Source organism: Rhinichthys klamathensis, unplaced genomic scaffold, assembly GCF_029890125.1.
Source record: "Rhinichthys klamathensis goyatoka isolate OS25496 unplaced genomic scaffold, OSU_Roscu_1.1 h1tg000093l_1, whole genome shotgun sequence".
NCBI classification, from domain to species: domain Eukaryota; kingdom Metazoa; phylum Chordata; class Actinopteri; order Cypriniformes; family Leuciscidae; genus Rhinichthys; species Rhinichthys klamathensis.
The window spans coordinates 147,291-173,891 of record NW_026606632.1 but is presented as its reverse complement, the minus strand read 5'-3'; the positions used below and the strand labels follow the sequence as shown (position 1 = coordinate 173,891).

The 26,601-nt window shown below is 41.1% G+C and overlaps 1 protein-coding gene across 2 annotated transcripts in view; it reads right to left on the bottom strand.

Moving 5' to 3' along the window:
* Positions 1-26,601, bottom strand: part of vwa8 (von Willebrand factor A domain containing 8) — a 120,221-nt gene that overhangs the window by 52,706 nt on the left and 40,914 nt on the right. The window contains exons 20-29 of one of the 2 annotated variants that reach the window (XM_056252183.1): positions 23,961-24,032; positions 22,139-22,215; positions 19,422-19,497; positions 13,357-13,492; positions 13,160-13,279; positions 12,802-13,007; positions 9,706-9,857; positions 7,089-7,197; positions 6,859-6,997; positions 6,543-6,730 (exon numbers count right to left, since the gene is read on the bottom strand). In XM_056252183.1, coding sequence (XP_056108158.1) covers positions 6,543-6,730; positions 6,859-6,997; positions 7,089-7,197; positions 9,706-9,857; positions 12,802-13,007; positions 13,160-13,279; positions 13,357-13,492; positions 19,422-19,497; positions 22,139-22,215; positions 23,961-24,032 — 1,275 coding nt within the window. Of the gene's footprint in view, positions 1-6,542; positions 6,731-6,858; positions 6,998-7,088; positions 7,198-8,946; positions 9,112-9,150; positions 9,858-12,801; positions 13,008-13,159; positions 13,280-13,356; positions 13,493-19,421; positions 19,498-22,138; positions 22,216-23,960; positions 24,033-26,601 lie in introns of those variants that run through there. The other variant, XR_008807199.1, reaches the window with a different exon arrangement.

Genomic DNA, 26,601 nt, shown 5'->3' with positions numbered 1-26,601 from the left:
AGTTAGCGCTTGAAGACAGCGCGTGCAGATCGCCCACTCTCTTGACCGAGGCGAGAGCCAGCAAGAGAGCAGTTTTGAGCGAGAGCTGTTTAAGGTGCACAGTTCGGAGGGGTTCGAACGGGGCACGCTTAAGTGCGTCCAGGACCGTGGCCAGGTCCCAAATCGGCACCGAGGGGGGGCGTGGGGGATTCATCCTCCTGGCGCCCCTCAGGAAACGAACAACTAGGTAGTTTTTCCCTAGTGTGCGTCCTTCGACCGGTTCATGTGATGCCGCTATGGCAGCCACATATACTTTGAGCGTGGAGGGGGTGCGGCCTGCTTCCAACAGCCCTTGTAAGAAATCGAGCACACTCGGTACTTCGCATGTCTCAGGGTTCAGGTTCCTGGGTTTACACCAGTCACTGAACACCTTCCATTTCTGGGCATATAAGCGCCTCGTAGAGGGCGCTCGCGCCTCAGTGATGGTTCTCAACACTCCACTGGGGAGGTTCCCGGGAATCCGTTGAGGGGCCACGCATGGAGGGCCCACAGATCGGGGCGGGGATGGAGGATCATCCCGTTGGCCTGCCTGAGGAGATCTAGCCTCAGTGGAATCGGCCATGGGGCAGATTGCATCATCTGCATCAGTTCTGGAAACCACGTCTGGTTCTTCCAGAGTGGGGCTACCAGGAGCACTGCACATTTCTCCTCCCTGATCCGACTGATGACCTGAGGTAGCATCGCGACCGGAGGGAAGGCATACAGCGGGCGGCTCGGCCAGACTTGGGCGAGCGCGTCTGTGCTCTTTGAAAAGAAGAGAGGGCAGTGCGCATTTTCCTTGGAGGCAAAGAGGTCGACCTCTGCTCTGCCAAAGGTTTGCCATAACCACTGAATCGTCAGGGGGTGGAGAGACCATTCTCCTGGGAGAACTTTGTCTCTGGACAGCATGTCCGCTCCCTGGTTCAGAACGCCTGGCACATGCGCTGCTCTCAGTGAGCGCAGGTTGCGCTGGGACCATAGGAGGAGCTCCCTGGCCATCGAGTGCAGGGAGCTCGATCTGAGTCCACCCTGACGATTTATATGCGAGACTACCGTCATGTTGTCCGTTCGGACTAGAACGTGCTCGTCCTTCAGGTACGGGAGCAGGGCTCTGAGAGCCAAAGCGACCGCTTTCAATTCCAGACAGTTTATATGTAGGCGCTTCTCCGGGTTTGACCACAAGCCGGAGACAGGCCTGCCCTCGTAAAGGGCCCCCCAGCCTATTTTGGAGGCATCTGTCGTGATCATTTTTCTCCTTGTGTTCATGCCCAAACTCACACCGGACTGATACCAGTCGACAGCTTTCCAGGGCGTCAGGGCTTTTATGCAGCCGTGATTTGCTCTGATTAAAAAGTGGCCCGAGCGCCACGCGTGAGTGGGGACACGGCTTTTGAGCCAGCGTTGGAGAGGACGCATGTGCAACAATCCTAGCTGGAGTACAGCTGATGCTGAGGCCATGAGACCGAGCATCCTCTGAAATCGCTTGACGGGGGCGCGCGCACCCGCTCTGAACGATGTTGCAAGGCGCCGGATAGTGAGCGCGCGCTCTGATGAGAGGCGCGCCGTCATCTGCACTGAGTCTAGCACTATTCCCAGAAAAGAAATATTCTGGCTGGGGGATAGCATGCTCTTTGCAAAATTGATTTTTAGACCCAGGCACTCTAGATGACTGATAATCCAAGACCTGTGTGTCACTAACTGGCTCTCTGATTGTGCTAGGATTAGCCAATCGTCGAGATAATTCAGTATTCGCACTCCCCGCTGTCTCAGGGGGGAAAGTGCTGCATCCATACATTTCGTAAATGTACGGGGTGCCAGTGACAGGCCGAATGGTAGTACTGTGTACTGGTATGACTGTCCCTCGAAAGCGAATCTCAGAAATGACCTGTGATGAGGCGCTATTGGAATGTGAAAGTAAGCGTCTTTCAGATCCACTGACAGAAACCAATCCCCCGGGCGAACTTGCGCGAGGATATGCTTGGTTGTTAACATTCTGAACGAGCGAATCATTAAAGCTTTGTTCAGATGTCTGAGATCTAGGATGGGGCGGAGACCGCCATCCTTTTTCGGGACGAGAAAATAGCGGCTGTAAAAACCTGCCTCGCTCATAGAGGGGGGCACTGTTTCTATAGCGCCTTTCTCTATCAGTTTGAGCATCTCGGTGCGTAGAACATGTGAAACATCTTTTCTCACTTTCGTCTCTACCACTGCTGTGAAGCGGGGCGGTCTGCGAGCGAATTGGAGCGAGTAACCGTGTTTTATTATGTTCAAAACCCATTTCGGCATGTCGGGGATATTTTCCCAAGCTTTCGCTCGCACAGATATGGGCTGAATGCTGGCCGGGGGCGTGTCGCAGTGACGTATGGCTCCCGCCAGCGAATCGTTTTGTGTAAATACCGAGCTCACAGCTGTCAGCGGCGCGGGCGCGCGCTGAGCAGCTTTGTTGAATGCCGAGTGCAGGGGTGCGTGTGAGATTACAGGCACGCTCGCTGTAACGCTCACAGAGTGAGATGGGGAAATGTTTAACACTGTGTGTATAGTGCTTATGGGTGGGGGTGCATAGACTGTGGTAGGAACGCGCGCCACTTTCATAAAACTTCCCGCTCGTGGCGGGAGGTTTTTGGCCATATAAACAGTGTTTGTGAGATGGGGTGCGTGCATAACAGCGGGCACACGCGCTACTCTTATACAACTTCCCGCTTTTACTGGGGAAGTGTTTATAACTGTGGGAACAGTGCTTGTGTGTAGTGGTGCATACGTAACAGTTGGCACACAATCTACATTTATGGGGCGTCCAGCCTGAGCTGGGAAAACATTTGGCACTGAGTTTACAGTTTTGATATGTGGGAATGCGCACTTTGGTGTGGACACGGGACCCTTTAATGACACAGGCAGAAAATAGCTCTTTATGTGATTTCTGTGTGTCGCCGTAAAAACGGCGTTTGTTTGCAGGTGGGCGAGCTGTGTGGCTGGCACATTGGCTGCTGTATAGACATTTCCAGCCGCCTGTGAGGGGACTGGGTAATGCTTTAAACGTTTTGGAGAGAACGGTCCGGCTCTTGCGAGACACGCGCTCTCCCTTTTCCTCCCTGTAGCTAGGAGGACTTACGAGGCTCTGGGTTCAGCACAATCCTGGGCCGAGGTCCCCGTCGCTCGGGCGGCTGTTTCCTGTTGGCGGAGCGCGAGCGGCGTCGAAAATCCGTTTCAGGTTTGGGCTGAGAAACGGGGGGCGCCGTCTTAGCTCGCTGCTGCTGAGGCGGCCGTTGGCGGCTCTGCGATGAGCTAGATCGCTTGGGCAGGAAGTGACGCATAGCCTGTGAGTCCTTACGGGCTTCGGTGAAGCGCTCGGCGAACTCCTTCACCGCTGGTCCAAACAGGCCGCTTTGGGAGATAGGCGCGTCGAGAAATGACGCCTTATCTGCATCCTTCATTTCTGTTAGCGTCAGCCACAGATGGCGCTCAAGGACAGTCAGGTTAGCCATAGCACGGCCGATGGATTGGGCGGTGGCTTTTGTAGCTCGCAGCGCTATGTCAGTGGCGCTGCGCAGGTCCTGAAATGCCTCAGGATCGGGTCCAGACTCGTCCATACTGCGGAGAAGTTTGGCTTGAAATACCTGGAGGACAGCCATAGAGTGAAGCGCTGATGCAGCTTGGCCGGCGGCGGCGTATGCGCGACCGGCGAGAGCTGAAGTAGATCGGCAAGGCTTCGAGGGATGAGAAGCTTTAGCTTTCCATCCAGCGTTGGAGGGTGGACACAGATGATTGGCCACAGCTTCCTCGAGGGGCGGAGTCCCCTCATAGCCTCTTTCTTTTGCGCCGTCCACAGAGGAGAGCGACAAAGAAAAAGAAGGCTTCAGGCGAGCGGAGTGCGGGGCTTTCCACGACTTCGTGAGTTCGTCGTGAACTTCCGGGAAGAAGGGGGAGGGTCTTTGTCGAGGGGCCTGTCGGCGCCCCTGCAGGAACCACTCGTCCAGTCGGCTGCGGGTGGGTTCTTCCGGGGAAGACCAATCGAGCCCGAGGTCTTCCACGGCCTTAGAGAGAATGCGGACGATCTCAGAGTCCATGCTGGAGCCCGCGCTCGTGCCCGCTAATGTCGATGGCGCGGGGTCGAAGGACGAGCCCGGCCAATCGTCGGATGCAGCATCACAGGAAAGACTGTCATCCTTATCATCGTCATCCCCTGACGCGCCAAACGAGACGAGCCCCATCGCTCCGCTGGAGGGGTGCTGGTCCGCCTGTGTGAACTGGACTGGCGGCGGGGAGTCTTCGGGTGGTGGTGAAGCACGCGGGGATTGGCCCGGCATGACATCACTGCAAACCGCGTGCTCCGGCGGCCTCTGTGAGCGGCGTTTTTTCTTTCGCGGCTCGACTAGAGGAGATGGCAGCACGGAAGAGGTGGGCTCTTTCGCGGTGAAAACGGCGAAGCGAGCGCGCAGCTCGGTGAGGCCCAGGGCGTCACACTCGGGACATCCGCCTCGAGTAAGGGCAGCCTCTGCGTGGTCCGGTCCCAAGCAGCGGGCGCAGATGATGTGACGATCCCCGTCCTGAAGAGGGCCTCGACACGAGGCGCAGGAAGGCATTTGAAACAACGCCTTGAGAAATTTGACTCTTTTAGAAAAAGTGTCGCGGGGGCGAACACTGATAGCTTTGAAAAAGGATATAGATGGTGCGCGCCGGATGGCTTAGCAGAAGGGCGATCGAAGGCGGCTGAAGGCGCCGGCGTCCTCGAAGCAGTCCTGCTGTAGGCTTGTCGACGGCGGCGGCGAAAATACTCCAACAAATCCGGAGGATCCAGCGAAGAGAAGGTTCTTTGCTGAAGGAGATTAAATCTAAAGAACTCAGACGACGGGGCGCCCAATATATAGCCCTTGGCCACGCCCATCTCGGCGGGCTCTGACGCGCGTGGGCGCGAAGCACGCTCATTGGAAGCGGGTTCAGAGTCGCCCCGTCATTGGTTCGTGCAAGTTGCCGCAGCACAGCCAATGACCGAGCTGCCTCGCTCATTGCTGTATGCTGTGCAGCTGCAATGCGTTTTACATAAAGACTTCAATATTTCTCGAGAAAAGGAGTTTTCCCATAGCGTAAGCTTACGCAATAGGAGGAACCTCTCGAAAGGGAACTATGGTGGTACATGGAGTTTATCCATGTCAGGGTTCTGTCACTTTGCTCTGGTTTATAGAGGGTATGCGCATGACGTCACAGTCGGCAGGAGTGAATGCGGTCACGCCCACAAGTGGCAAAAAGACTGAGCGGCAACATTTGTTTTCAGAGTGAATGCCGTGAAAAACACACAAAACACATCTAAAACGGGAAAGAGCTTTGCGATTGACTGTACAACTAGATTTGACCAGAAATCTGAGGTACTGTATATTTTTACAGACTGCAAAAAGCTACAGAACAGACTATATTCTGCATAATTGGATGTTTTTAAATAAACACTGACAAAAAACTATACAAGTTTTAGGGCTGGACGATATGATGATATACAGTATAACATTAATGTAAGTGATCACTCAGATTTAGACCTATCTATATTGTATTTATATAAAACGTTTACAGGCAAATTATCTTCATGTTTTTTCCCCAGCGTCGAAATCAGGCACATATAAATGTCAGGAAACACGATTCCTGGCTGCATGTCAATATCCATGGATCACTGGATCTTTGATAAGTTGTAAGGAACACTATATCGAGTCCAACTTTTAGTTTAAACTGATAATAGTTTGTTTCACTCGCGTTTTCGCAGTTTCCCCTATTAACTCCAGTCACGCAGCAGCTCTTTTGCCACTCAGTCCGGCTGAGGGGGGCGTGTTCCTGCGGGAAAGTGACGTTAATGCATTCCCTCTATTCTTAGTTTGGTGACAATTCTACTGTCTTGTTAGGAGTTACTGTCTTACTGTCTCCAAGTTTGCTCTTTCGTTCGCGGGGTACGCTGTATGTGCAGAGCATGGTGTTCGGCTCAAAGGTGCTTGGCTAAAGGTATAAAGTTCTTGAGCATCACGAAAGCACATTTGATCTTCTGTTTACCGTGTCTTTATGAACTTTCTGATGCATCAAAGTTTCTCTCAGGTTCTATTAAATGAACTAAAGTCTTTTATTATTATTTTTTGGCTGAACTGTCCCTTTAAGTTTGTTTTGGGTAAAGTAAACTATGATTAACATTATAAGTGGATTTATAGAAAGAAAATATCTTACAAAAACAGTAGTTTAAATTTTAACTCAGGGATAAACAAAGCCTAAAAATAGTGACAATAACATCCAGCAAAGTAATATGCAGACTTCAGCGTACCTCAATACGCTGTGTAACTTATTTAAAATTCCGAATGGCATTATTGCTCAAACATCACATCTCATCATCTACGGTGAATCTATTAGCTCACAACTCGGCCTCGGCCTGTGGCCATTTACTATTTCCATCAACTATTGTTAGACATGGGTTTGGTGGAAAGGATGCATCTATTGATGATCTTCTATTTTCATGTGTAGAAGGGCGAGTTACAGGTCACACACACACACACACACACCTGTTCTTCATGGAGAACCACCTGGTCCTGCAGTGGGTTGCCCAGTGCCGCCACAGAGACAAAGGGCTGCCACACTCCACTGATGGTTCGGGGGAAGATGTCGTAGAGCTCAACGCACTGGACGGAGTCTCCTCTCTCCTTCATAGCATACAGCGATACAGGGTTACATGTTGCCACGTAAATGGAATCTATGAGGTAAAAAAAGATTCACTTTCAAAATAAAAGTCACAGGACTTTATAATGCCATATTAATTAGGTCAAAGGTTTGTCTCCATGAGACTAACTTCGATGTCACTGTGCTTTAGTCGTGGCCTACCGTTAGCAGTGGTGACGTCGCAGATGATGTTGACCTCGTTCATGGGGATTTGCCAGTGAGCCTGTTCCTCAGTGAAGCTCATAGATCTGGTCTCATGCCTTTCAGATGGATAACTCTGAACCCGCAGAAACACCGGGCCCTGAGGAAATCCACAGATGTCTAAATGTCTAAAGTGTAATTTGCTAATTACAACTTTGAAATATTGAAAATAAATGAAAGGTTTATGATACCTTTATGTCTATCCGATGGGACTCTGTTGGACACAGCAGCTTTCGTCGTGTATTACCGTCCCGATTGATGGCCCAGTAACCCGCCATCTTACAGTCTGGCAATGGTAACCTAGGAAAAGGGTATTTAGTAATTGTTATACCTAAAAATTCAAAGTTATTAAATTGAAATTGTTACACTATAACAACATGTAGGTCATAAAAACACCTAAAACTGTGTTCTTTTATTGGGTTAAGCAAAACTGACTGGCACACCTATATTTTTGCAATGATTTATGAAAGTAATCAGTGTTTTTTTCCAGTGACTGGCTGTGTTTACTGTATACAAGAATATAATAAAATAAATTGCACCTAAATCAGAAAATGATGTGCGAGTAAATGATGGTCATTGTTTCATTCAGCTTTGTACATGCCCCAGAACTGAAGACAGTCTGCTGTCTCTGACTGTGTTAGTTGTTCATGTTGATTGACTTTCATGAAGGTTGTAGTTACACATCTGGATATTGCAAAGTTACTTTTCCCAGAGAAAACATTACTGCACTACTCTGTAATTCCAGCAGGAGGGATAACATATCATTCCAATCAAGATAAAATGTTCAAATGTTATGAGAAATGTTAAAGAAATGTATCATTTCCCTCAGCAAGGACACATTAAATTGATCAAAAGTGACAGTAAATACATTTATAATATCACAAAATATATCTTCAAAATATTTAGCAGCACAACTGTTTCCAACATTGATAATAATATCGTAGCGTCCATTTACACCAAGTGCAAATATAGCCCGCTATGTTGGCAGAGGCTGTTAAAGCTAACTCCACCCACCATGATCTGATTGAGCCAGACAAAATTACAAAAAGAAATCCTGCTGACAACAGAATCAGTGGCATGGAGAGTAAAGATGGTGCTGTTACCTTTTTGACGCAACCAACCCGTTCGAATCTGTCTTTTTCCGAAATCATTCTCCTCCCTTTTCCCATCACATATCAGCTCAGAGTAGCATTTAATTTAAATAAAAAGTAAACATTCAAAAAATTGTGGAAATTAAGTACAAGCAATGTCACAATAAAGCAGCATCCATTTATGATTTTAATAAATATAATCATACACACTGAATGTGTTATTATTGCATACGGTTTTGCATACACTGAGGTGCAAATAATATCTGCCACTATTTGTATTAACTATAAATAGCATCTAAAAACTTTTTACACTTAGTGCAAAGAAAATACTGCTATTTTCTCAGTGCAAAAAATAGAGCTTTTTTAATATTAGTGTATACATTTAACGAAAAGTGCTTTGTTACTATTTACACAGTGTAAATACTAGTATCTATTGCTATTTGCACTTAGCTGCTGCTTAATAATAAATGCTACTTGAGCAGAAAATAAGCATATTAGAGTGATTTCTAAAGGATCATATGACACTGAATACTGAAGACAAATTGCTGCTGAAAATTCAGCTTTGCCATCAAAGAAAAAAACTAAATTTTTAAAATACTTCATATTTCAGAATATTACTGTATTTTTAATCAAATAAATGCACTCTTTGTGAGCATGAGACCTCTTTTAAAAAACGTATGTATAAAGTATGATTCAAAAGGAAATATTTGTTTCTTCACCGTGTCATTTTCCAGTATTTCGTATAAAACATAATACATTGTGTAGACCAGATGGCAAAACACTCAAAAGCAAGTGAAATAAAGACAAATATGAGACGGAAGAAACAAATAATTTCCTTTATTAAAAGTGTATAATATACAGCACTGAGAAAATGAAATTACCTTTATGGAATGAGACATTATTTGTTGTTATATAATGCTGATGTCAAACTCTTAATAATTAGATAAAAAGGCAAATTCCAAACAGTGGAACGGCAGACAGCGATGGGACATACACACCACAGGATCGTTCCAGATAAAAGAGACAATTATGTCTTTAATTGCTCCCTTTGCCAAGTGTCTTCCAAACAACCACATTATGAGACACAACTGTCATGCTCTCTCCAGATTTCCCACTTCAAGTGCTCTGTTCTTCATAGTGAACAGGGTATAGAGATGCTCACTTCCCATTGGAATTTGCCCATAAATCTTCTACAAACACAAACCAGACCCTGACAATAAAGTTCTCGGTTTTAGTTCTTTCTGAGTCTGAGAAAGTATTTTTTTTATGTTCACTTTTAAGTATGTTAATTCATATTGTTTTGTCTATTGCACCTTCAATGAAATAAGCAGCTTATGAGTTAAATGCATCCGTTAAAGGTGAAGTTTGTAATTTTTGTGACACTAGAAACACAATTGCTGTTCATTTGACACAACAACACTGGCTAAACCAATGGTGTGAGTTTGGCATGTTTGTCAGAGCAATGCAGATGCAAACTTTACTTGAAACCAGTCATTCATGCATCATTTTGTTTAGCGTCACTGCTGTTGAAGAAAAAATTGCACACTTCACCTTTAAACGCATTTGTTTAAGTGCATGGTTTGAGGACCATGCAGAGCAGATCCTTTCTACAGGTAGTCTTATTAGTCCAGGACAGTGTGGCTGTTAGAGAACTCAATATTTGTCTATAAAACTGTATTCACAGACAATAAAAGGGCAATAGGAGCTGAGCTCTTACTCCTTGGCCAGGTGTACGCTGGTGGGTTTGGCTCCGATAGGAATGCCGTGCTTGTGCAGAGCTGTGATCAGCACCTCACGCGTGTCCTTGTTATAGGAGTCAAAGTCAAACACATTCCTCACCACGTTGGCCAATCCCTCATCCGGAAATTTCTGGAAAAAGAGGAGAAGAAGGTAAGCCACAAGACAAAAGCGTTTAGTTTTAATGCATTTTAAGAGCACTATGATTTCACGTTATCAATCATTGCAGATTAAAGACATTCGTAGAGGAGAGATTGATAAAATATGTAAGATTAGTTTCCCTTTCGGCTGATAAGTGTGCATTTAAATTGAACTGGCCACAACACACGGGATGTTTGATTGGAATGAGGAATTTACTGAACTGCAATTCTAAAGAAATTCAACGTTGTCTCATGGGAGAGGAATTTCTTTTGACGAAAACAAGTTTAGCAAGAAGAAAAAACATGAATAATAAGACTATTAACTATATAAAGCTTACAATAACATTTGATATGTCAATGCCACTAATATATCAACATGATCAAAGGTTTGCTGAAAAACCTTTTGTACACAATCTGCAACAGTTCATGCTTTCTGTAGTCTGATTGACATTTAAAACGTTTTTAAGTGAGTAAAAGGCCTTCTAGTATAATTGTGCCCCTTCGGGTTGTGATACATGTGTCTTTTTGCTGTCAAATCTTTACTGATTGATATGCATTTACTGTATTTACATGCATTTTATCTAAGTATTTAGTTCTGCTGTTATAAATATATAATTGATTTACATTACAAGCAATACTTTTTAGTCATAAAAATATCAGCAAATGCACCAAATTGCTTACTTTGGCCTCGGAATAAAATTGAGGTGATTTGAGTATGAGCTCAATATTATCCGATATCATACTACAGATTTATCAAATACTCAACAAAAATACATATGCAATTTTTTTAGACTTTCTTTTTATGTTTTGTCTAAAGTTGAAATTAAATGTTCAAATTAAAACAAACAAACAAAAAACAACTTCAGACCATTATTTCATACATTTCATAATTTTTGACTAATAATTTTCACAAATTTCTCTAAGTTCAACATGGTCAACACAATTAACAGCCATTAAAACTGATTTTTACTTTAGCAATAAACAACAAAATATCAATAACTTTGTTTTCAGATTTATTGTTTAAAAATCAATGCTGACATCAAACTTGATACAACAACTATTGATGAAACTTGAAGGTGTGTTTTCCACCAGTGTTCATAAAATTAAATAATACTTACATTTTACTAATATTATTCAGTGTTTTGTAACTAACCATGTTGTGCGTTTGATCACGTTTTATGGGTAATTCATACTGAAATATTGCACATATTATTATAAGCTACTCAGCAAAATGAATTTCTTTTTAATTTCATGCCATTTTAATTCTTTGTTTAATTCAAATTTGATTTGTTTGCTTCCTCACTTCAAGTGAATTGGGATTTTAAATATTTTCAATTGAATTAATTGTTTCACAACCTGCCTATGGTTATGTTCTTCTTTGTCTAGATACCTCTCACTATGGACATATGTACACAACTAACTTCAGGATTTGCAAAATGAGATTCTTTTAAACAATCTTGAAGGAGTTGACAGGGCAGACACTGGTCGCTGCTTTTCCTTTTTTATCTGATCCAATACAAATAAAATAAAAAAAGTTTAGTTTAGAAATTCATAAGTAGACAATTTATATTTGTGTACAAAGCTGATTTCAAGCATGTCGGTCTTTAGAACAAATGGTTTATACGATCACATGGGAAAAAAATCAGTCAAGTTTAACTGCTAGTGTAGACTTCTGATGGCTGCTTGCGGCAGACTAATCTGACAACTGACTCCTCATCCAACGTGACAGATTAATTCCATCCATCTATCTGCACCCCTGTCACTCCTGAGAGCTGAGGCTAGAGTAGGAGGAGGCTGGTACGCTGTGTGTGTGTGTGAGAGCAGAGTTAAAGCCCAGAGACAGGTGGCCCAGAATGGCAGTGTGGCCTCTATGTGTCAGATCAGTCTGAGAGTGGGCCGAGTGACGAGACAAGGTCTTTCCTCCCTCACTCTGTGTCTCGTGCGGCACCTTTCATCTCAGACATAGGGTAACTCACCCTCATCTATTAAACATCACAAAGTTCATCACCGGCACAAAGTCTGAATTCTTAAAATGGGGAACATCCTACAACCAAGATGTTTGAAGTATTCTGGACATGATCCTTCCCTTTAGATGAGAAGATACCGTCTGATTGTCATGCAAAACAACCAACCAGTTTTTTTTAAGTGCCTGAAATACACTACAATACATTTTTTTCAATATTTTTTGAAAGAATTAAAACTTCTATCAGCAACGATCCATTAAATTGACCAAAAGTGACAGTAAAGACACTTATAATGTTACAGAAAGTTACAAGAATCTTGAAATTATCACGGTTACCACAAAAATATTAAGTATAGCTGCACGATATATCGAAATATCGCAAATGTACACATCGCAATAGGCATATCACAACGGTTTGCAATAACTGAATGATTTTAATACTTCAAAAAGTTATGAAAAGTCAAAGTTTTAGATTAACGCAGATAGCAGATACGGGACTAGACACATGACTATTAAATACCTGTGACATGCTTAATGTTAAAAAGCGCATAAGCAGCAGAAAAGAATACACAAAAAAGCTGCTGTTATAACACCGCCTCTCGGACAGTGCAAGATCCAGAATTCAGTTCCCTTCCGAAACTTATTTGGCCAAATACACACAAAATTATGTCAAAATGCCAGTCTTGGCTATTAATCATGTATATACAGTTGGTTTTGTCTTTGTCTTGGCAGTCTTTTTGAGCATAAGAGACTTCTTTCAAAAACATATTTAAAAAAATCTTAGCGACCCCAAACTTTTGAACAGTAGTGTAATTGATATTAAAATAATAAAAGGAGTGGAAATACAATTTTAAATAATAGAGTCACTCTGTCCATTATTTGCTTTCATTTAGTGTTAAATGCATCAAACGGCCTGTGAACTATAAATGTTTTAGACGTGAGCCGTCTGAGGCTATAACTACCTGCCAGTTACCTGTAGGTGTTTTACGATGTTGACCACCTCTCGTGTAGAGTAGGGGTAGGTGATTGTTCCTTGGTCAGCCATGGCCCGGAGCTCTCCGAATGCAGCCACCAGTTTCTGGAGAACAGCATCAGGAACGCCAGGCCCGTACTGCTTCAGCATGGCAAACTCTGCCTGAGGTTTGGGGTTGTCCACTGCATGGCAGCTAAATATGTCCCCTGAAAGAGTGATTCATCATATCATCATGAGTATTACAAACAAATATAAAGCCCTTACTTGATATTTGTTTGTAATTTTCATGATGATTTGATGATCAAGACATTCTGTGATCAAATACTATATAATGGAACTGTCAATATATAAGCCTTACCAAGAGCTCCAAAAAAGTCATTTCCCAAAAACGGAAAGCCTGGTCGGTTTGCTAAAACAATCATGCGGAAGTCTGGATGCATGGGAATGGCATTAGGCCTTCCTGCTGCTTCCAACGGGTCTGTGGAAATCAAAGAACAATTCCAGTTTTAAAGACTGTCCGTGACGGGTCAATGATGTGGAACATATCCATTTCACCTGACACTATTCTTCTTCCATCTGCCAGGATCATCTCTCCACTTTCCACCAAAGTCTTCAGGATGCAGGTGACATTTGTGGGAGCTTTATCAGCTTCATCTATCACCAGGATGTGTCCCATCTTCACAGCTTTAACCTTGAAAACAGCACATTTTTATTTCATTATTTATTTATTCCGTCAAGTCTACTTACACTCACCTAAAGGATTATTAGGAACACCATACTAATACTGTGTTTGACCCCCTTTCGCCTTCAGAACTGCCCTAAATTCTACATGGCATTGATTCAACAAGGTGCTGAAAGCATTCTTTAGAAATGTTGGCCCATATTGATAGGATAGCATCTTGCAGTTGATGGAGATTTGTGGGATGCACATCCAGGGCACGAAGCTCCCGTTCCACCACATCCCAAAGATGCTCTATTGGGTTGAGATCTGATGACTGTGGGGGCCATTTTAGTACAGTGAACTCATTGTCATTGGTTTAAGAAACCAATTTGAAATGATTCGAGCTTTGTGACATGGTGCATTATCCTGCTGGAAGTAGCCATCAAAGGATGGGTACATGGTGGCCATGAAGGGATGGACATGGTCAGAAACAATACTCAGGTAGGCCGTGGAATTTAAACGATGCCCAATTGGCACTAAGGGGCCTAAAGTGTGCCAAGAAAACATCCCCCACACCATTACACCACCACCACCAGCCTGCACAGTGGTAACAAGGCATGATGGATCCATGGATCTCATTCTGTTTACGCCAAATTCTGACTCTACCATCTGAATGTCTCAACAGAGATCAAGACTCATCAGACCAGGCAACATTTTTCCAGTCTTCAACTGTCCAATTTTGGTGAGCTCTTGCAAATTGTAGCCTCTTTTTCCTATTTGTAGTGGAGATGAGTGGTACCCGGTGGGGTCTTCTGCTGTTGTAGCCCATCCGCCTCAAGGTTGTGCGTGTTGTGGCTTCACAAATGCTTTGCTGCGTACCTCGGTTGTAACGAGTGGTTATTTCAGTCAAAGTTGCTCTTCTATCAGCTTGAATCAGTCGGCCCATTCTCCGCTGACCTCTAGCATCAACAAGGCATTTTCGCCCACAGGACTGCCGCATACTGGATGTTTTTCCCTTTTCACACCATTCTTTGTAAACCCTAGAAATGGTTGTGCGTGAAAATCCCAGTAACTGAGCAGATTGTGAAATACTCAGACCGGCCCGTCTGGCACCAACAACCATGCCACGCTCAAAATTGCTTAAATCACCTTTCTTTCCCATTCTGACATTCAGTTTGGAGTTCAGGAGATTGTCTTGACCAGGACCACACCCCTAAATGCATTGAAGCAACTGCCATGTGATTGGTTGATTAGATAATTGCATTAATGAGAAATTGAACAGGTGTTCCTAATCCTTTAGGTGAGTGTATAATGTTAAGCAATGTCAGATTTCACAGTATTACTGATTTACTGCATTTTTTATCAAATAAATACAGCCTTTGTGAGCATAAGGCCCTGTTTAACCCTGATATTAAGATGAGTTTAGTTTACACCTGCCCCGTTTACCCCTGGTGTTTAAATCTCTTTTGTCCACTTTCTCCCACTTCTGTCCTGATTTCTTTGAGGAGAGGGTCTATGGGCGGGTAAATGAATGGGCTTTTTTCAGATTTTTCGATCTAATGGACAAAATAAGCTCACACAATTTACACATGAATGCAAAAAAGAAATGGAGAACAGTAGCTTTCATTTCTGCTCTGACAGCCGCGAAACGACGACGCCGAACGCGTCTTCTTGTTCGTCTCATTCCTAGAAATCAGGAATGGTGAGAGAACATTGTGCTTGGTCCGTTTTTCATCTTCAACCCAAACTTGGGTCTCCAGCCAAAGTTTAAAAAATCCTGTCTGGCCAGCACGCCTCCCATAATGTTTACGCATTAAAACAGTAGTCTGTCTTTTGTGGCTGTTCGAATGCATTCGACCACATGAGCGTCTACGGTTCACTATGAAAGCAATCCGGTCGAATGTGAACAGAAGTGTACCTTTAAGACTTTTATAATCTTTGTATTTAATTAGGCAACAATTCACTTTAACTTCTAAGATGTTCAAGAAAAATTGAGATTAACTGAATGGAATCAGATTGTGACTGGCTGAATTGAAATAATTTTTTTGATTATAAGGAAAGATTCCATACTGAATAGGCACTAACATACAGATGTCACAGACTGAGCAAAACAGCTTGGGTTTGGTCCATGTACCTTCGAATAATTTGTTTTCTTGTTTTTGTCGTCAAAATGGGAAAACTAAGAAACCATTCACTTATCACATATTCGACCCTTCTCGTGAACATAAATAAACTAATCTCATGTCGTTTTATTATATTTTTGTTTTCATCACACTTTGTACTAATTCACCAAACGGACACCAAAATGGATAAACGGCTTGAATTTTCACTCTCTACATGGGTGGGAAATGAAACGCCCCTTTTAACCAAACATCAAACCGTGCCGTCATACGTTATTCCTCAGTTTTGCGCAAACAGAATAATAGTAATCCACTGCTACAGTTGTTCGGATTCTTAAAGCATTTATTGCAACTACATTTCATCTCTTTCTCATCAAACAACCAAACTAATAGATTGACACAAACCATACCGGGGCAGATAGGCAGGACTTTCTTCTGTGTAGACATAGGTTCACTAATATGGCTAACTACACGTGCCAGAGAAATACACTATTATAGGTATTACTAGATAGAAATACACTACAATATAATTCTGTTTTGAAGGCAAAAACATGAAAACAAATTACCCGAAGGTACAGCTTGGTTTCCTTTGACTGACCATATTTGAACTGTTGCACCATGGATCCTCTTTATTCCAAAACAGCAAAGAGGAACAGAGTTAACAGGGAGCTGAAGATTATAGCCGTGTTTTCATCATATCTGATATGTACAGCTGACATTATCGCCTCTTATTTACAACACAGAGCTGAAAGGTGGTTTGGGGAGAACGAGGGGTGTTTTCTTGATGCTTTTATCTGTTGGACCGGCACAATGAGAGACCATTTGGAAGCATCGATATCAGATGAGGCGTCAGAAGGGGCTTCAAAGCCTAAAGACTATTTATACCCTGAGAGCTGCCGCTGGGTGCTAATTGAGGGGCCAAACTCCGAGTCACAGCCTGCTTTTCATCTCCATCCACCTTGTTTCGAGCAGAGACATCGTTAAAAGCCTTATGTAGAGAACACCCGCGACCCTGCTTCACAAACAATGTGTCTAAATGGCACCACCACGCTAACAAAACAACAGGCCGACTTCAGAAACGAGCAGCGTGGTGGATTATAACACACTGTCCTCGAGGTCATTCATTCATTTTTAATGCTTTTTCCCTCATCTGTGCCGGGGAGTCCTCCGGGTTTGAGCTGGCAACGTGTTTGTCCTCGCTTGAGCAGTGGTCTGGACCATCTGCTGATAGATGTATAAATATCACTATGAACCACTGAGGTGATGAATCACATACACAAATACTGATAGAGCTCACTGTAGGTGTGAATACAAATAAAAAAGTAAGTATGGGCTCTGTTACAAAGCCTTGCTGTCCACTACCTACATAGGAAAGTATCTTTGAGGCAGCATCATAAGTCAAATGAAACAGCATGGGTCATACAAATTAAAGCTGCTTGTGTGAAGCATAAAAGACACTGAATTGATTCCAATAGAGTTGGGTGTTAAGGTGCGATCACATTAGGAAAAGTTCGCTAAAAACAGACAAAAAAGGGTCCATGTCTATTGTCACTAGTGTAGCGATGTACTGTATATGCACAATTCTCACAGAAGTCACTTTCAAACCAAGCGGCTTTCTGTTGGTCAACATGGCAAATTGACGTGAGCAACTTGAAAGTGAGCTAAATCTGCATAGAGAACTTTATGCCATCGTGCAAAACTCACAATCGCGTATATTCCAATTGGAATGACTGGATTTCGACCAGTGAAATTTCACAGAGCAACGGTAAATGTGACAGCACTCTAGTTGTGTTGCTAAGCTAACAACATGATACTCTTAACTTAAATAGTTGTTAATAAGTCAAAATATATGTTGCAGTGCATTCTGGGATTGCCTTCTCAAAGCAGGATACATTTGGCCAAAAGTCTTCTTGGAACCGGGATTTTCAATTCAGGGTCAAAGTCTGTTTACAGTAACACAAAGACGGTTCACTCGTATTAGTATGAATGGGAGAAACTGCAACCTTCAATATGGCGGAGAAAATCCCGCCTTCTGAACAAAAGAGCCGATCACCAAATGGTAACGTCATTGTATCACTACAACTGCTGTTAGATGCTTTAGTTCCTATAGAAATTGAAACTCGCGTATTGCGCAATGGTTGGAACAACCTGAAATATACACTTTTTAATGTTTTTTTTATAAGCGAAAGAAGCAATAATTATGATTTAGTTCATCTTGGTCTAGCATGCCCAAAATAGCTGCCCGAAGGCTCTGCCAATATGATCGCTGAGCAAACAGACTTTCCTTTAAAGAAACTTTGTAGGGTCCTGGGGCCTCATGTATCAACACTGCGTACGCACAAAAACACAGCGTACGCAAGCTTTCACGTTCACAGCCAGATGTACTAACAGTGAAATTAACGTAAGAATGTGCGTTCCTCCAAGTAAACTTCATGTCTGGCGTACGTATATTTGTCGTGATTTTTGTCCGTTGGCGACTCATAGAGGCAATAAAGTGAAGTGGCAAACATTACACTACGAATTGTTCTATCGCACCACCAGCTGTCAGATATTGCTTATAATTATTAATTGATAAATTATTTGACATATTATTGTCACACGAGTTTTATTAAAATATTATATTATGCAATTAAGTAAGAACATATATAAAGCATGTCCAAATTGATACAACCCCTCTAGCAATGGCAGTGTTGGCTTAACTAGGAATAAAAAATAAACTTAATTAATTCGGTCAGTAAAGATAAAAAAAAAGAAAGTAATATTTTTATTCAGCAAGGACACATTGAAGTGACAAGTAAAAGTGACAGTACTAAATGCATTTATAATGTTACAAAAGATGATAAGATTTCGACATCTGTTTGATTTAAGTTTTTATTCATTAAAGAATCCTGAAAATACTATATCATGGTTTCCACGAAAATATGAAGCAGAAGCACAGCTGTTTTCAACACTGATAATAATCATAAATGTTTCTTGATCATCAAATCATCATATTAGAATGATTTCTGAAGGATCATGTGACACTGAAGACTGGAGAAATGATGCTGAAAATTCAGCTTTGATCACAGGAATAAATTACACTTTACTATATATTCACATAGAAGACATTTTCAGTGAAATTTCGTTTCTTGCTTGAGCCATGTTCTTGCAGGTTTCTTTTGCCAAATTGGACTAATTACCATATTTAAATTAATTTAATTGGAGTAGGAGAGTGGGTGGGGCGTTGTGCTCGTGCATGTGCGCTCAATTTTACGTTAATTGGGATGTACAAAGAGAATATGCGTGGGATCCTTCGTACGCAGAGATTCATTTTGTGCGTACGCACATTTACAGCTTTGTCCGTACGCAATGTTTTAGTATGAATTCAACGCAAGTCTTTGTACATGAGGCCCCAGGTCACTAAAAGTCAGAAGAAAAGAATTGAGAGAAAAATAGAAAAACAATTCTACTCAATGCATTTTAAGGGCAGTCAAAGTTAAAGTATTTAAATAAAAAATCTGCATTTAGTTAATAAAAAAGTAAACATTTTAACAGATAATACATTGTAACAATTTGCCTTGGTACAATGGCAACATAAAAGCCAATTATGACTTTTACTTTTTTTGTCTTTAAATAATATCACACTTAATATTTCACTTACTATACACTGGGAGTTCAGCTTCAACCCTAACTAAAGGCACCTGATCCAGCTAATCATATTTGAGAGACCTTGGAATCAAACAAATCTACAAAAATACCAGTTTTAGAAGAACTTCTCAACGTCGAGAGTAAACCTGTGTCTGTGTAGGCAGCTCACTAGGTTTTGAAACAGAGCCATGATGTCAGTGGTGAATACTGACCAATGGAGAGTCTTCATAGACGATGACTCCATCTCTCACAGAGGGCTGCAGAGTTAAAGTCTGGACTGTGGTGTCTCTGTTGAGCATAAAAACAGAGCTTTAGACTGTGTTTGTCATGAAAAATAATACACTCTAAATGGTAAATCATAGCTAATTTCTCTAGAGGATGAGATGATATGTGGATTCATATTTATGGGTCCTACATAAGTATAAAGTAAACTGACCTACATTCAGAGTGATGGACAGAGTGTTCGAGTTCTTGTGCAGGTTTGAAATGTGACACATATCTCTATAGGCTTAGAGGGAGGGAGAATCCCTGAAGTGATTACTTTAGACTAATTTAAGATTTCCATAATCGCTAACCAGGCCGTAATGCATGCGAGTTTGACTTTGGTTTAACTTTAAAGAGGAAACTTCCAAGATTATATCAACCTCTGCACCTAATAGATGGGTTAGACACAGTGACATCTTATTTAGCATTCCCACAATTTTTTATCCAATGAGCTGTATTTGTCAAAATCCAGTATATAGTAATATTGCGAAATATTACAATTAAAATATAAATATACAAGGGTTGGAGAATGAAACAGAAACACCTGGTTTTAGGCCACAATAATGTATTAGTATGACGTAGGGCCTCCTTTTGGGGCCAATACAGCATCAGTTCGTCTTGAGAATGACAAATTCAAGTCCTTCACAGTGGCCAGAGGGATTTTTAGCCGTTCCTCTTCCAGAACAGTTGCCAGGCCCATATGTGATGCTGGTGGAAGAAAACGTTTCCAGACTCACTCCTCTAAAATATCCCAAAGTGGCTCAAAAATATTTAGATCTGGTGACTGGTGACATGGGAGATGTTCAACTTCACTTTCATGTTCATCAAAGCATTCTGTCACACGCTGTGTATTGGTGCGTTATAATGCTGATACATGGCAACCCCTTCAGGGTACAATGTTTGAAACATTAGGTGCACATTATCCTCCAGAATGGTTTGATAGTCCTTGGCAGTGACGACGTGTCCATCAAGCACAGAAGGAAATGCCATGATATTGCAGGCCAAACCATCACTGATCCACCCTGTGCTTCACTCTGGGCAGCAACAGTCCAGGTGTTCAGCCTCTCTGGATCTTCTCCACACCGTAACTCACACAGATGTGGGGAAGACAGTGAAGGTGGACTCATCAGAGAACAATACATGTGTCTGTCCACAGCCCAAGATCTGCACTGTTGGCACCATTGAAACCGACATTTGGCATTGGAACGAGTGACCAAAGGTTTGGCTATAGCAGCCTGACCTTGAATATGGACTCTGTGGCGCTCCAGATGAACAGTTTTGGAGGCAACATGAGAGTTGAGGTGCACACTTAATTCTGGAGTGAGTTGGACAGCAGTGGTTTTATATATTTTTTTGCCGAAATTACCCTGGATCCCACAGCTCTCGATAAACCACAAAGAGTTGCTGTCCTGGTCACAGATGAGCCAGCGAGACGAGCACCAACACATTTATCCTCTTTTGAACTCTGAAATCACGTCTCCCGTTATGTTGTGTGGATTGCAATATTTTATGTACAGCTGTGCTATTGCTCTGCTAATTCAATCTTCACACTCTGCTCTTACTGATGGAATGTAAAATCAGTGAAGATTGTATATAGTCGTGAAACCTCCAAAAACTATATTGGCCAGTGTTTCAGTTTCACTGATAAACCCCTGTATATCCCATATATGTCCCACAGTGCATCCTGGTGCCATCAGTTCCCCGGGTAAACTGCCATGCACGTGATAAGAAAACCTTCTTCTACTGCTCCAAGGTCCAGTTCAGATGCCCGCGTACCCTTTGTAGGCGCTTACGACGGTGGACAGAGGTCATCATAATCTATGGCTAGGCAGTATCCACATGCAGCAGATTCTAATTCACTGTGTGTTGTGACGCATTCCTCCCATAATCTAATAACCTCCCATAATTAAAATTTTGTGTGACACAATAGACCTTCAATTGGCTTGGACCAGACGTGATAGCCATTGTTGCCCTCATGCATTGATGAGCCTTTGGTGCCCAACACCCTGTCGCCGGTTTGTGCTTTATCCCTCCTCTGACCAAAGTCGGTAAATTCTCACCACCGCTAACCGAGAGCAATCCACAAGTCTTGCTATTTCAGAGATACTCTGACCCAGTTGCCTTGCCATAACAATTGGACCCTTGTCAAAGTCGCTCAGATCTTGTCGAGGAATTGTCGAAAGACATACTTTTGTGAACTGCTCCTTTTAAGTTGTACTTATGCCTTTGAAAAACTACAATTAAAGTTCCCTCTGCCCTGTCGACAGGTGTCCTAATTTATCAGGATTAAAAGAGCTCACTCAAGCCTTAGAGAGGAGATCTTTTTATATCAGGCACTCAGTCAGTATGTAAAAGGAAGTTTCACCTTCTAACACACAAAACAAAACAATAATATGATGCATCTGTGTCCAGATGTTTATCTGTCTGATAAATAAAGGTGTCCTCTTTCCTCTGTTGCATTCATATACAGAGAGGCTACATTACTCAGTTCTTCACTAATGAAGAAAAGCTCCATGTAATGTCATTAGGTGGATGTGGGTCATTCCCGGTGTGGCCTCATAACCAGGTTCTAATTGAGTCTAGCGGAGAGTAGTTTCTGATAATAGGTCTTCGTCTCTGAGAAGGCTTTATTTGAGAATAACTCAAGGGACTTCTTTTATTTTACCTGTGTAGCTGAAGATATTCTCTCGGTCTGTTCATGAGATGCAAGAATCGATCAACAATCTTGTTTTTCCCAACACCCTGCGAACAGAGTAAGAACACGTTAAAGGAACAGATCACCTATAAATGAAAATAAATGTGTCATTCATTATCTACCCATCCTCATGTCTTTCCAACCCTCTATTACTTTCTTCCATCTGTCAAGCAGATTTTAGGCAGAATATCAGAGCTTGTGGAAGTGGATGGTGATTTATACTGTCAAGTTCTAAAAAAAGCACCATTAAATATTATAAAAGTAGTCTATATTACTCATGCACAATATTCCAAGTATTCCAAGCTCACGTCATGTTATCAATAATGACACGGCAATACTGTTATCCTTAACTGTATGAATTGCCATCCACATTAATTCAATGAAAAACAGAAGCTCAGACAAATCTGCAAACAAAATAAAAACCTAATTCTTTTTTTACATCTAAAGTATAGAGCAAATCAGTGTTTTATTATATCAGTTCAGGCAAAACTACATTGGCAAACAAACACAAAATTAGATGTAGTTGAGAGTTTAAAGATTTGTGTCAGCAACCCTCTACAATGCAAGTAAATCACTCGCATATGTGACCAAACTTCATGCTAGGCACCAACAAATGTCTTTAATTAGTCAATGGCTAGTAAATTGTACGATTTGACTTGCATGTGATTGAGTGAGACGAAAAATAAGTTTAGCACAGATATTTCATTGCCTGCAGAGCTGTATTTCTGTTCTATTGTGTTCATTTGTGCTACTGCTTGTAGTTTAATTATTTGTACTTATTTTATTATAGACCGTTTACTTCTCTTTAATAATGTTTGAAATTGATGTTTTATATTATAGGATTTTTTTCATTTGCACTGTTCTTGCATGTAAAAAGTCTGGTGAGTACAATTACTAGACAATGGCGACTCGAGCTTCAGTGTGTGTAATATAGTGTTGGTCAGTAATATATATATATATTTTTATATTTTAATTCAGCAAGGATGCATTCAATTGATCAAAAATTACAGTAAAACATTCATGATGTTAAAAAAGATTTCTATTCAATTAAATTCAGTTCTTTCCAACTTTATATTTATCAAAGAGTCGTGAAAAAAAAAATATATATATATCATGTTTAGACAGAAATATTAAGCAGCAACAACTGTTTTTTACATTGATAATAATAAATGTTTCTTGAGCAGCAAATCAGCATATCAGAATGATTTCTGAAGGATCGTATGACACTGAAGACTGGAGAAATTGCATCACAAATGACATTTTCAAATATATTCAAATAAAAACAGTTACTACCATCCAAATAGAAAACAATTCAATTTTGAATTGTAATAATATTTTACAATATTACCGTTTTACTCTATTTTATGATCAAACAAATGCAGCCTTAGTGAGGATAAGAGACTTATTTCAAAAACATAAAAAAAAAAGATTGGTAGTGTATTAAACAGGAAAGCATGTATTCACAGGTCTATTTCATTTTGTGCGTCAAGCACATATATTTATGTGTTCTGTGTGTCAATCAATCTACTTGTCTAAACTCTGAGGTGACAGCAGTCCGGACGCCCACTCTTTTTCCACACCCTCAGGTCTCTAGTAGAGACAGTGGGCGAGTGCCTGGCCGCCGTAGGACACACCGAGTCCTAGTTCAGGCTGTAGCTGGTGGGCAGATGCTTTACAAACGCAGCTGTGCTTCATGGCATGACGCCACCGCTCTGGGAATGTGTACTGTACATCTACTATGCTCTCAGTATCAGAGCGGACAGACGTCCTAAAGATGGGAATCCTCAATTACCTGGTTGCCCACAAGAAGAAGGTGTTCCCCCAACAGGAAGTCCTTCAGCATGTCCTGCATGACCATCATGTGCTGTGAACAAACAGACAAAACATATTTAAGAATGAGACCAGTACTAAATACAGTGGGGTCCCAAGCTTTAAATAACAGAAATTCCAGATTTTCAAGGTGGTCTGAGACACCAAATCTGGGATTTTTGTCATTTAAAGCTGGAAACAAAGTTGAAAAACAAGATATTGAAATGGACAATCAAGGTACAATGTAACTTTTTGTGAAATAATGGTTTAAAGTATTACCAACTTGTACCTCAGTTTTTTTTAAAGCAAAAATACAGGTTGCAGTAACACTTACAAGGGAAAAAATCCTATTAAAAGGATTTAAAAGGCAAGGGTGTTAACGGATGTTAAAGCACTTCACATGAGTTATTTAGTTAAACCCTGTGTATAATTTGATCTATATGGTTCTCAAAATCATCCATTGTCAGGATGAAAAGTTTTAGTTTCCTGTTTTAGGTGGTTATTATTGCTATTTCTGTTACCAGTAAAATTATTACACTACGGTTCAAATGTTTGGGGTAAGATTTTTTTTATGTTTTTGAAAGAAGTATCTAATGCTCACCAAGGCTGCATTTATTTGATCAAAAATGCAGTAAAATACAATACTATTACAATTTAAAAGAACTGTTTTCTATTGTAATATATTTAATTTTTTTATTTTTTTATTCCTGTGATGGCAAAGCTGTATTTTCAGCATCATTACTCCAGTCTTCAGTGTCACATGATCCTTCAGAAATGATTCTAATACACTGAGTTGCTGCTCAAGAAACATTTCTGATTATTATCAATGTTGAAAACAGTTGTGCTGCTTAATTTGTTTTTGCTTAAACCATAAAAAAAGTGTCAGTATATTTTGATGAACAGAAAGTAAAAAACAAAAACAGCATTTATTTGAAATATTTTATAACATTATAAATGGATACGCATCTACTGTCACTTTTGATCAATGTAATACATCTTTGCATAATAAAAGTATTAATTTCTTTAAAAAAAAAATTCTTGCTGACCCCAAACTTTTGAATGGTAGTGAAAATTTGTAACACTGATCATGACTCTTTGTACAGACATTCAAATCATGCTGGAAATTATCAGCTTTATATGTCAGTCAAGTGATTTAAGCAAAAGTCTTCTTATGGAGGAATAGAGGGGTGCAGGTATGACGTCAGAACATGGAAGTCGCCACTGGTTCCATCGAGATGTTTTTTTATTATTTATATGTAAAATAAAGCCTCTGATAAACATAACCTGACTATACTTTGACATTTTGTTCTACAACGTAAATTACACATTCAACCAAACGCGAATTTTGACACGTACGTTTTCAAGTAGTTACTAGATAAGGCAGCTTGGGGTGTGAGTGTGTACAGTGAACTTTGAAGCACAAAACATCAAAGTACGGTGAAGTTATGTTTACTACAGGCTTTATTTTACTCAAACATTGAAAAAAAACATTATAAAACCCTACAGGAAAATTTGGAAGGAAGCAGCAGCGAGTTACACTTCCTGGTTCTGACGTCATACCTGCACCAATCTAGTAACTTTTTGTCATGGTACTACAATTTGTAATGAAAAAAAAATTATGTATTTTCACAAGTGGCCTCAGACTTTTGTGGTCCAACGTAAGTCATGTGACCTGATCTATCTCCAATGGTAAATTATGAAAACACATGAGAAAATCATCAATTATATCTGAGAAGGTCACCTACATTTTACAGACACACATAAGCTGAATGGATAGATGGGAGCAGAAATGAATTCTGGTCCAGTTATGGCACAATGAATTGAATTTTCTATTTCTGAGGCTGCAAAGGCACAAAGTGCTTTTTCAATACGATAAGGTCATATAAGAATGATGCGTTTACTGCATACACGCATTATACAAAGAGCGATGCGGGCGGACACACGAGTTTGCCATATTGGGAGGTGGCCTCAGTGGACTACTGCACTTCTCCTTCTAGTGCTCTAAAGACAAAAAAGCAGGTCATTGAAAAGTGGGACAAGAGTAACTTTTTTTCCTCCACCTCTTTCTGGGCCTCAGAAGGGAGGGTAGAGGAATATCTAGGTCATCCTCGTTCTCTTCTCACATCACTGAGCAACAGTAGCGCGAGACCAAATGCCACACATGCAGTGTTGCGACAACATCGAGTATTACTATTGGGAACACTTTATATTTTGTTATTATTGCATGATATAACACTAAACTGATCATTTATACTACCATTTAAAAGTTTGGGATCGGAAAGATTTAAAAAAGAAAATGTTTTTTTGAGGGAAGTCTCTTAGGCTCACCAAGTCGGCAATTATTGGATTAAAAAGACAGTAAAAACAGTAATATTGTGAAATATCGCTGAAATTTTAAATAATATTAATATATTTTAAAATGTAATTTATTCCTGCAATGCAAAGATAAATTTTCAGCATCCTTACTCCTTCAAAAATCATTCTAATATGCTGATTTGCTGCTCAAGAAACTATTTTTTTTCATTATAATTATGTTGAAAACAGTTGTGCAGCTGAACATTTTTGTGGAAAACGTTTTTTCAGGATTCTTTGATAAATAGAAAGTTCAAAAGAACAGCATTTAT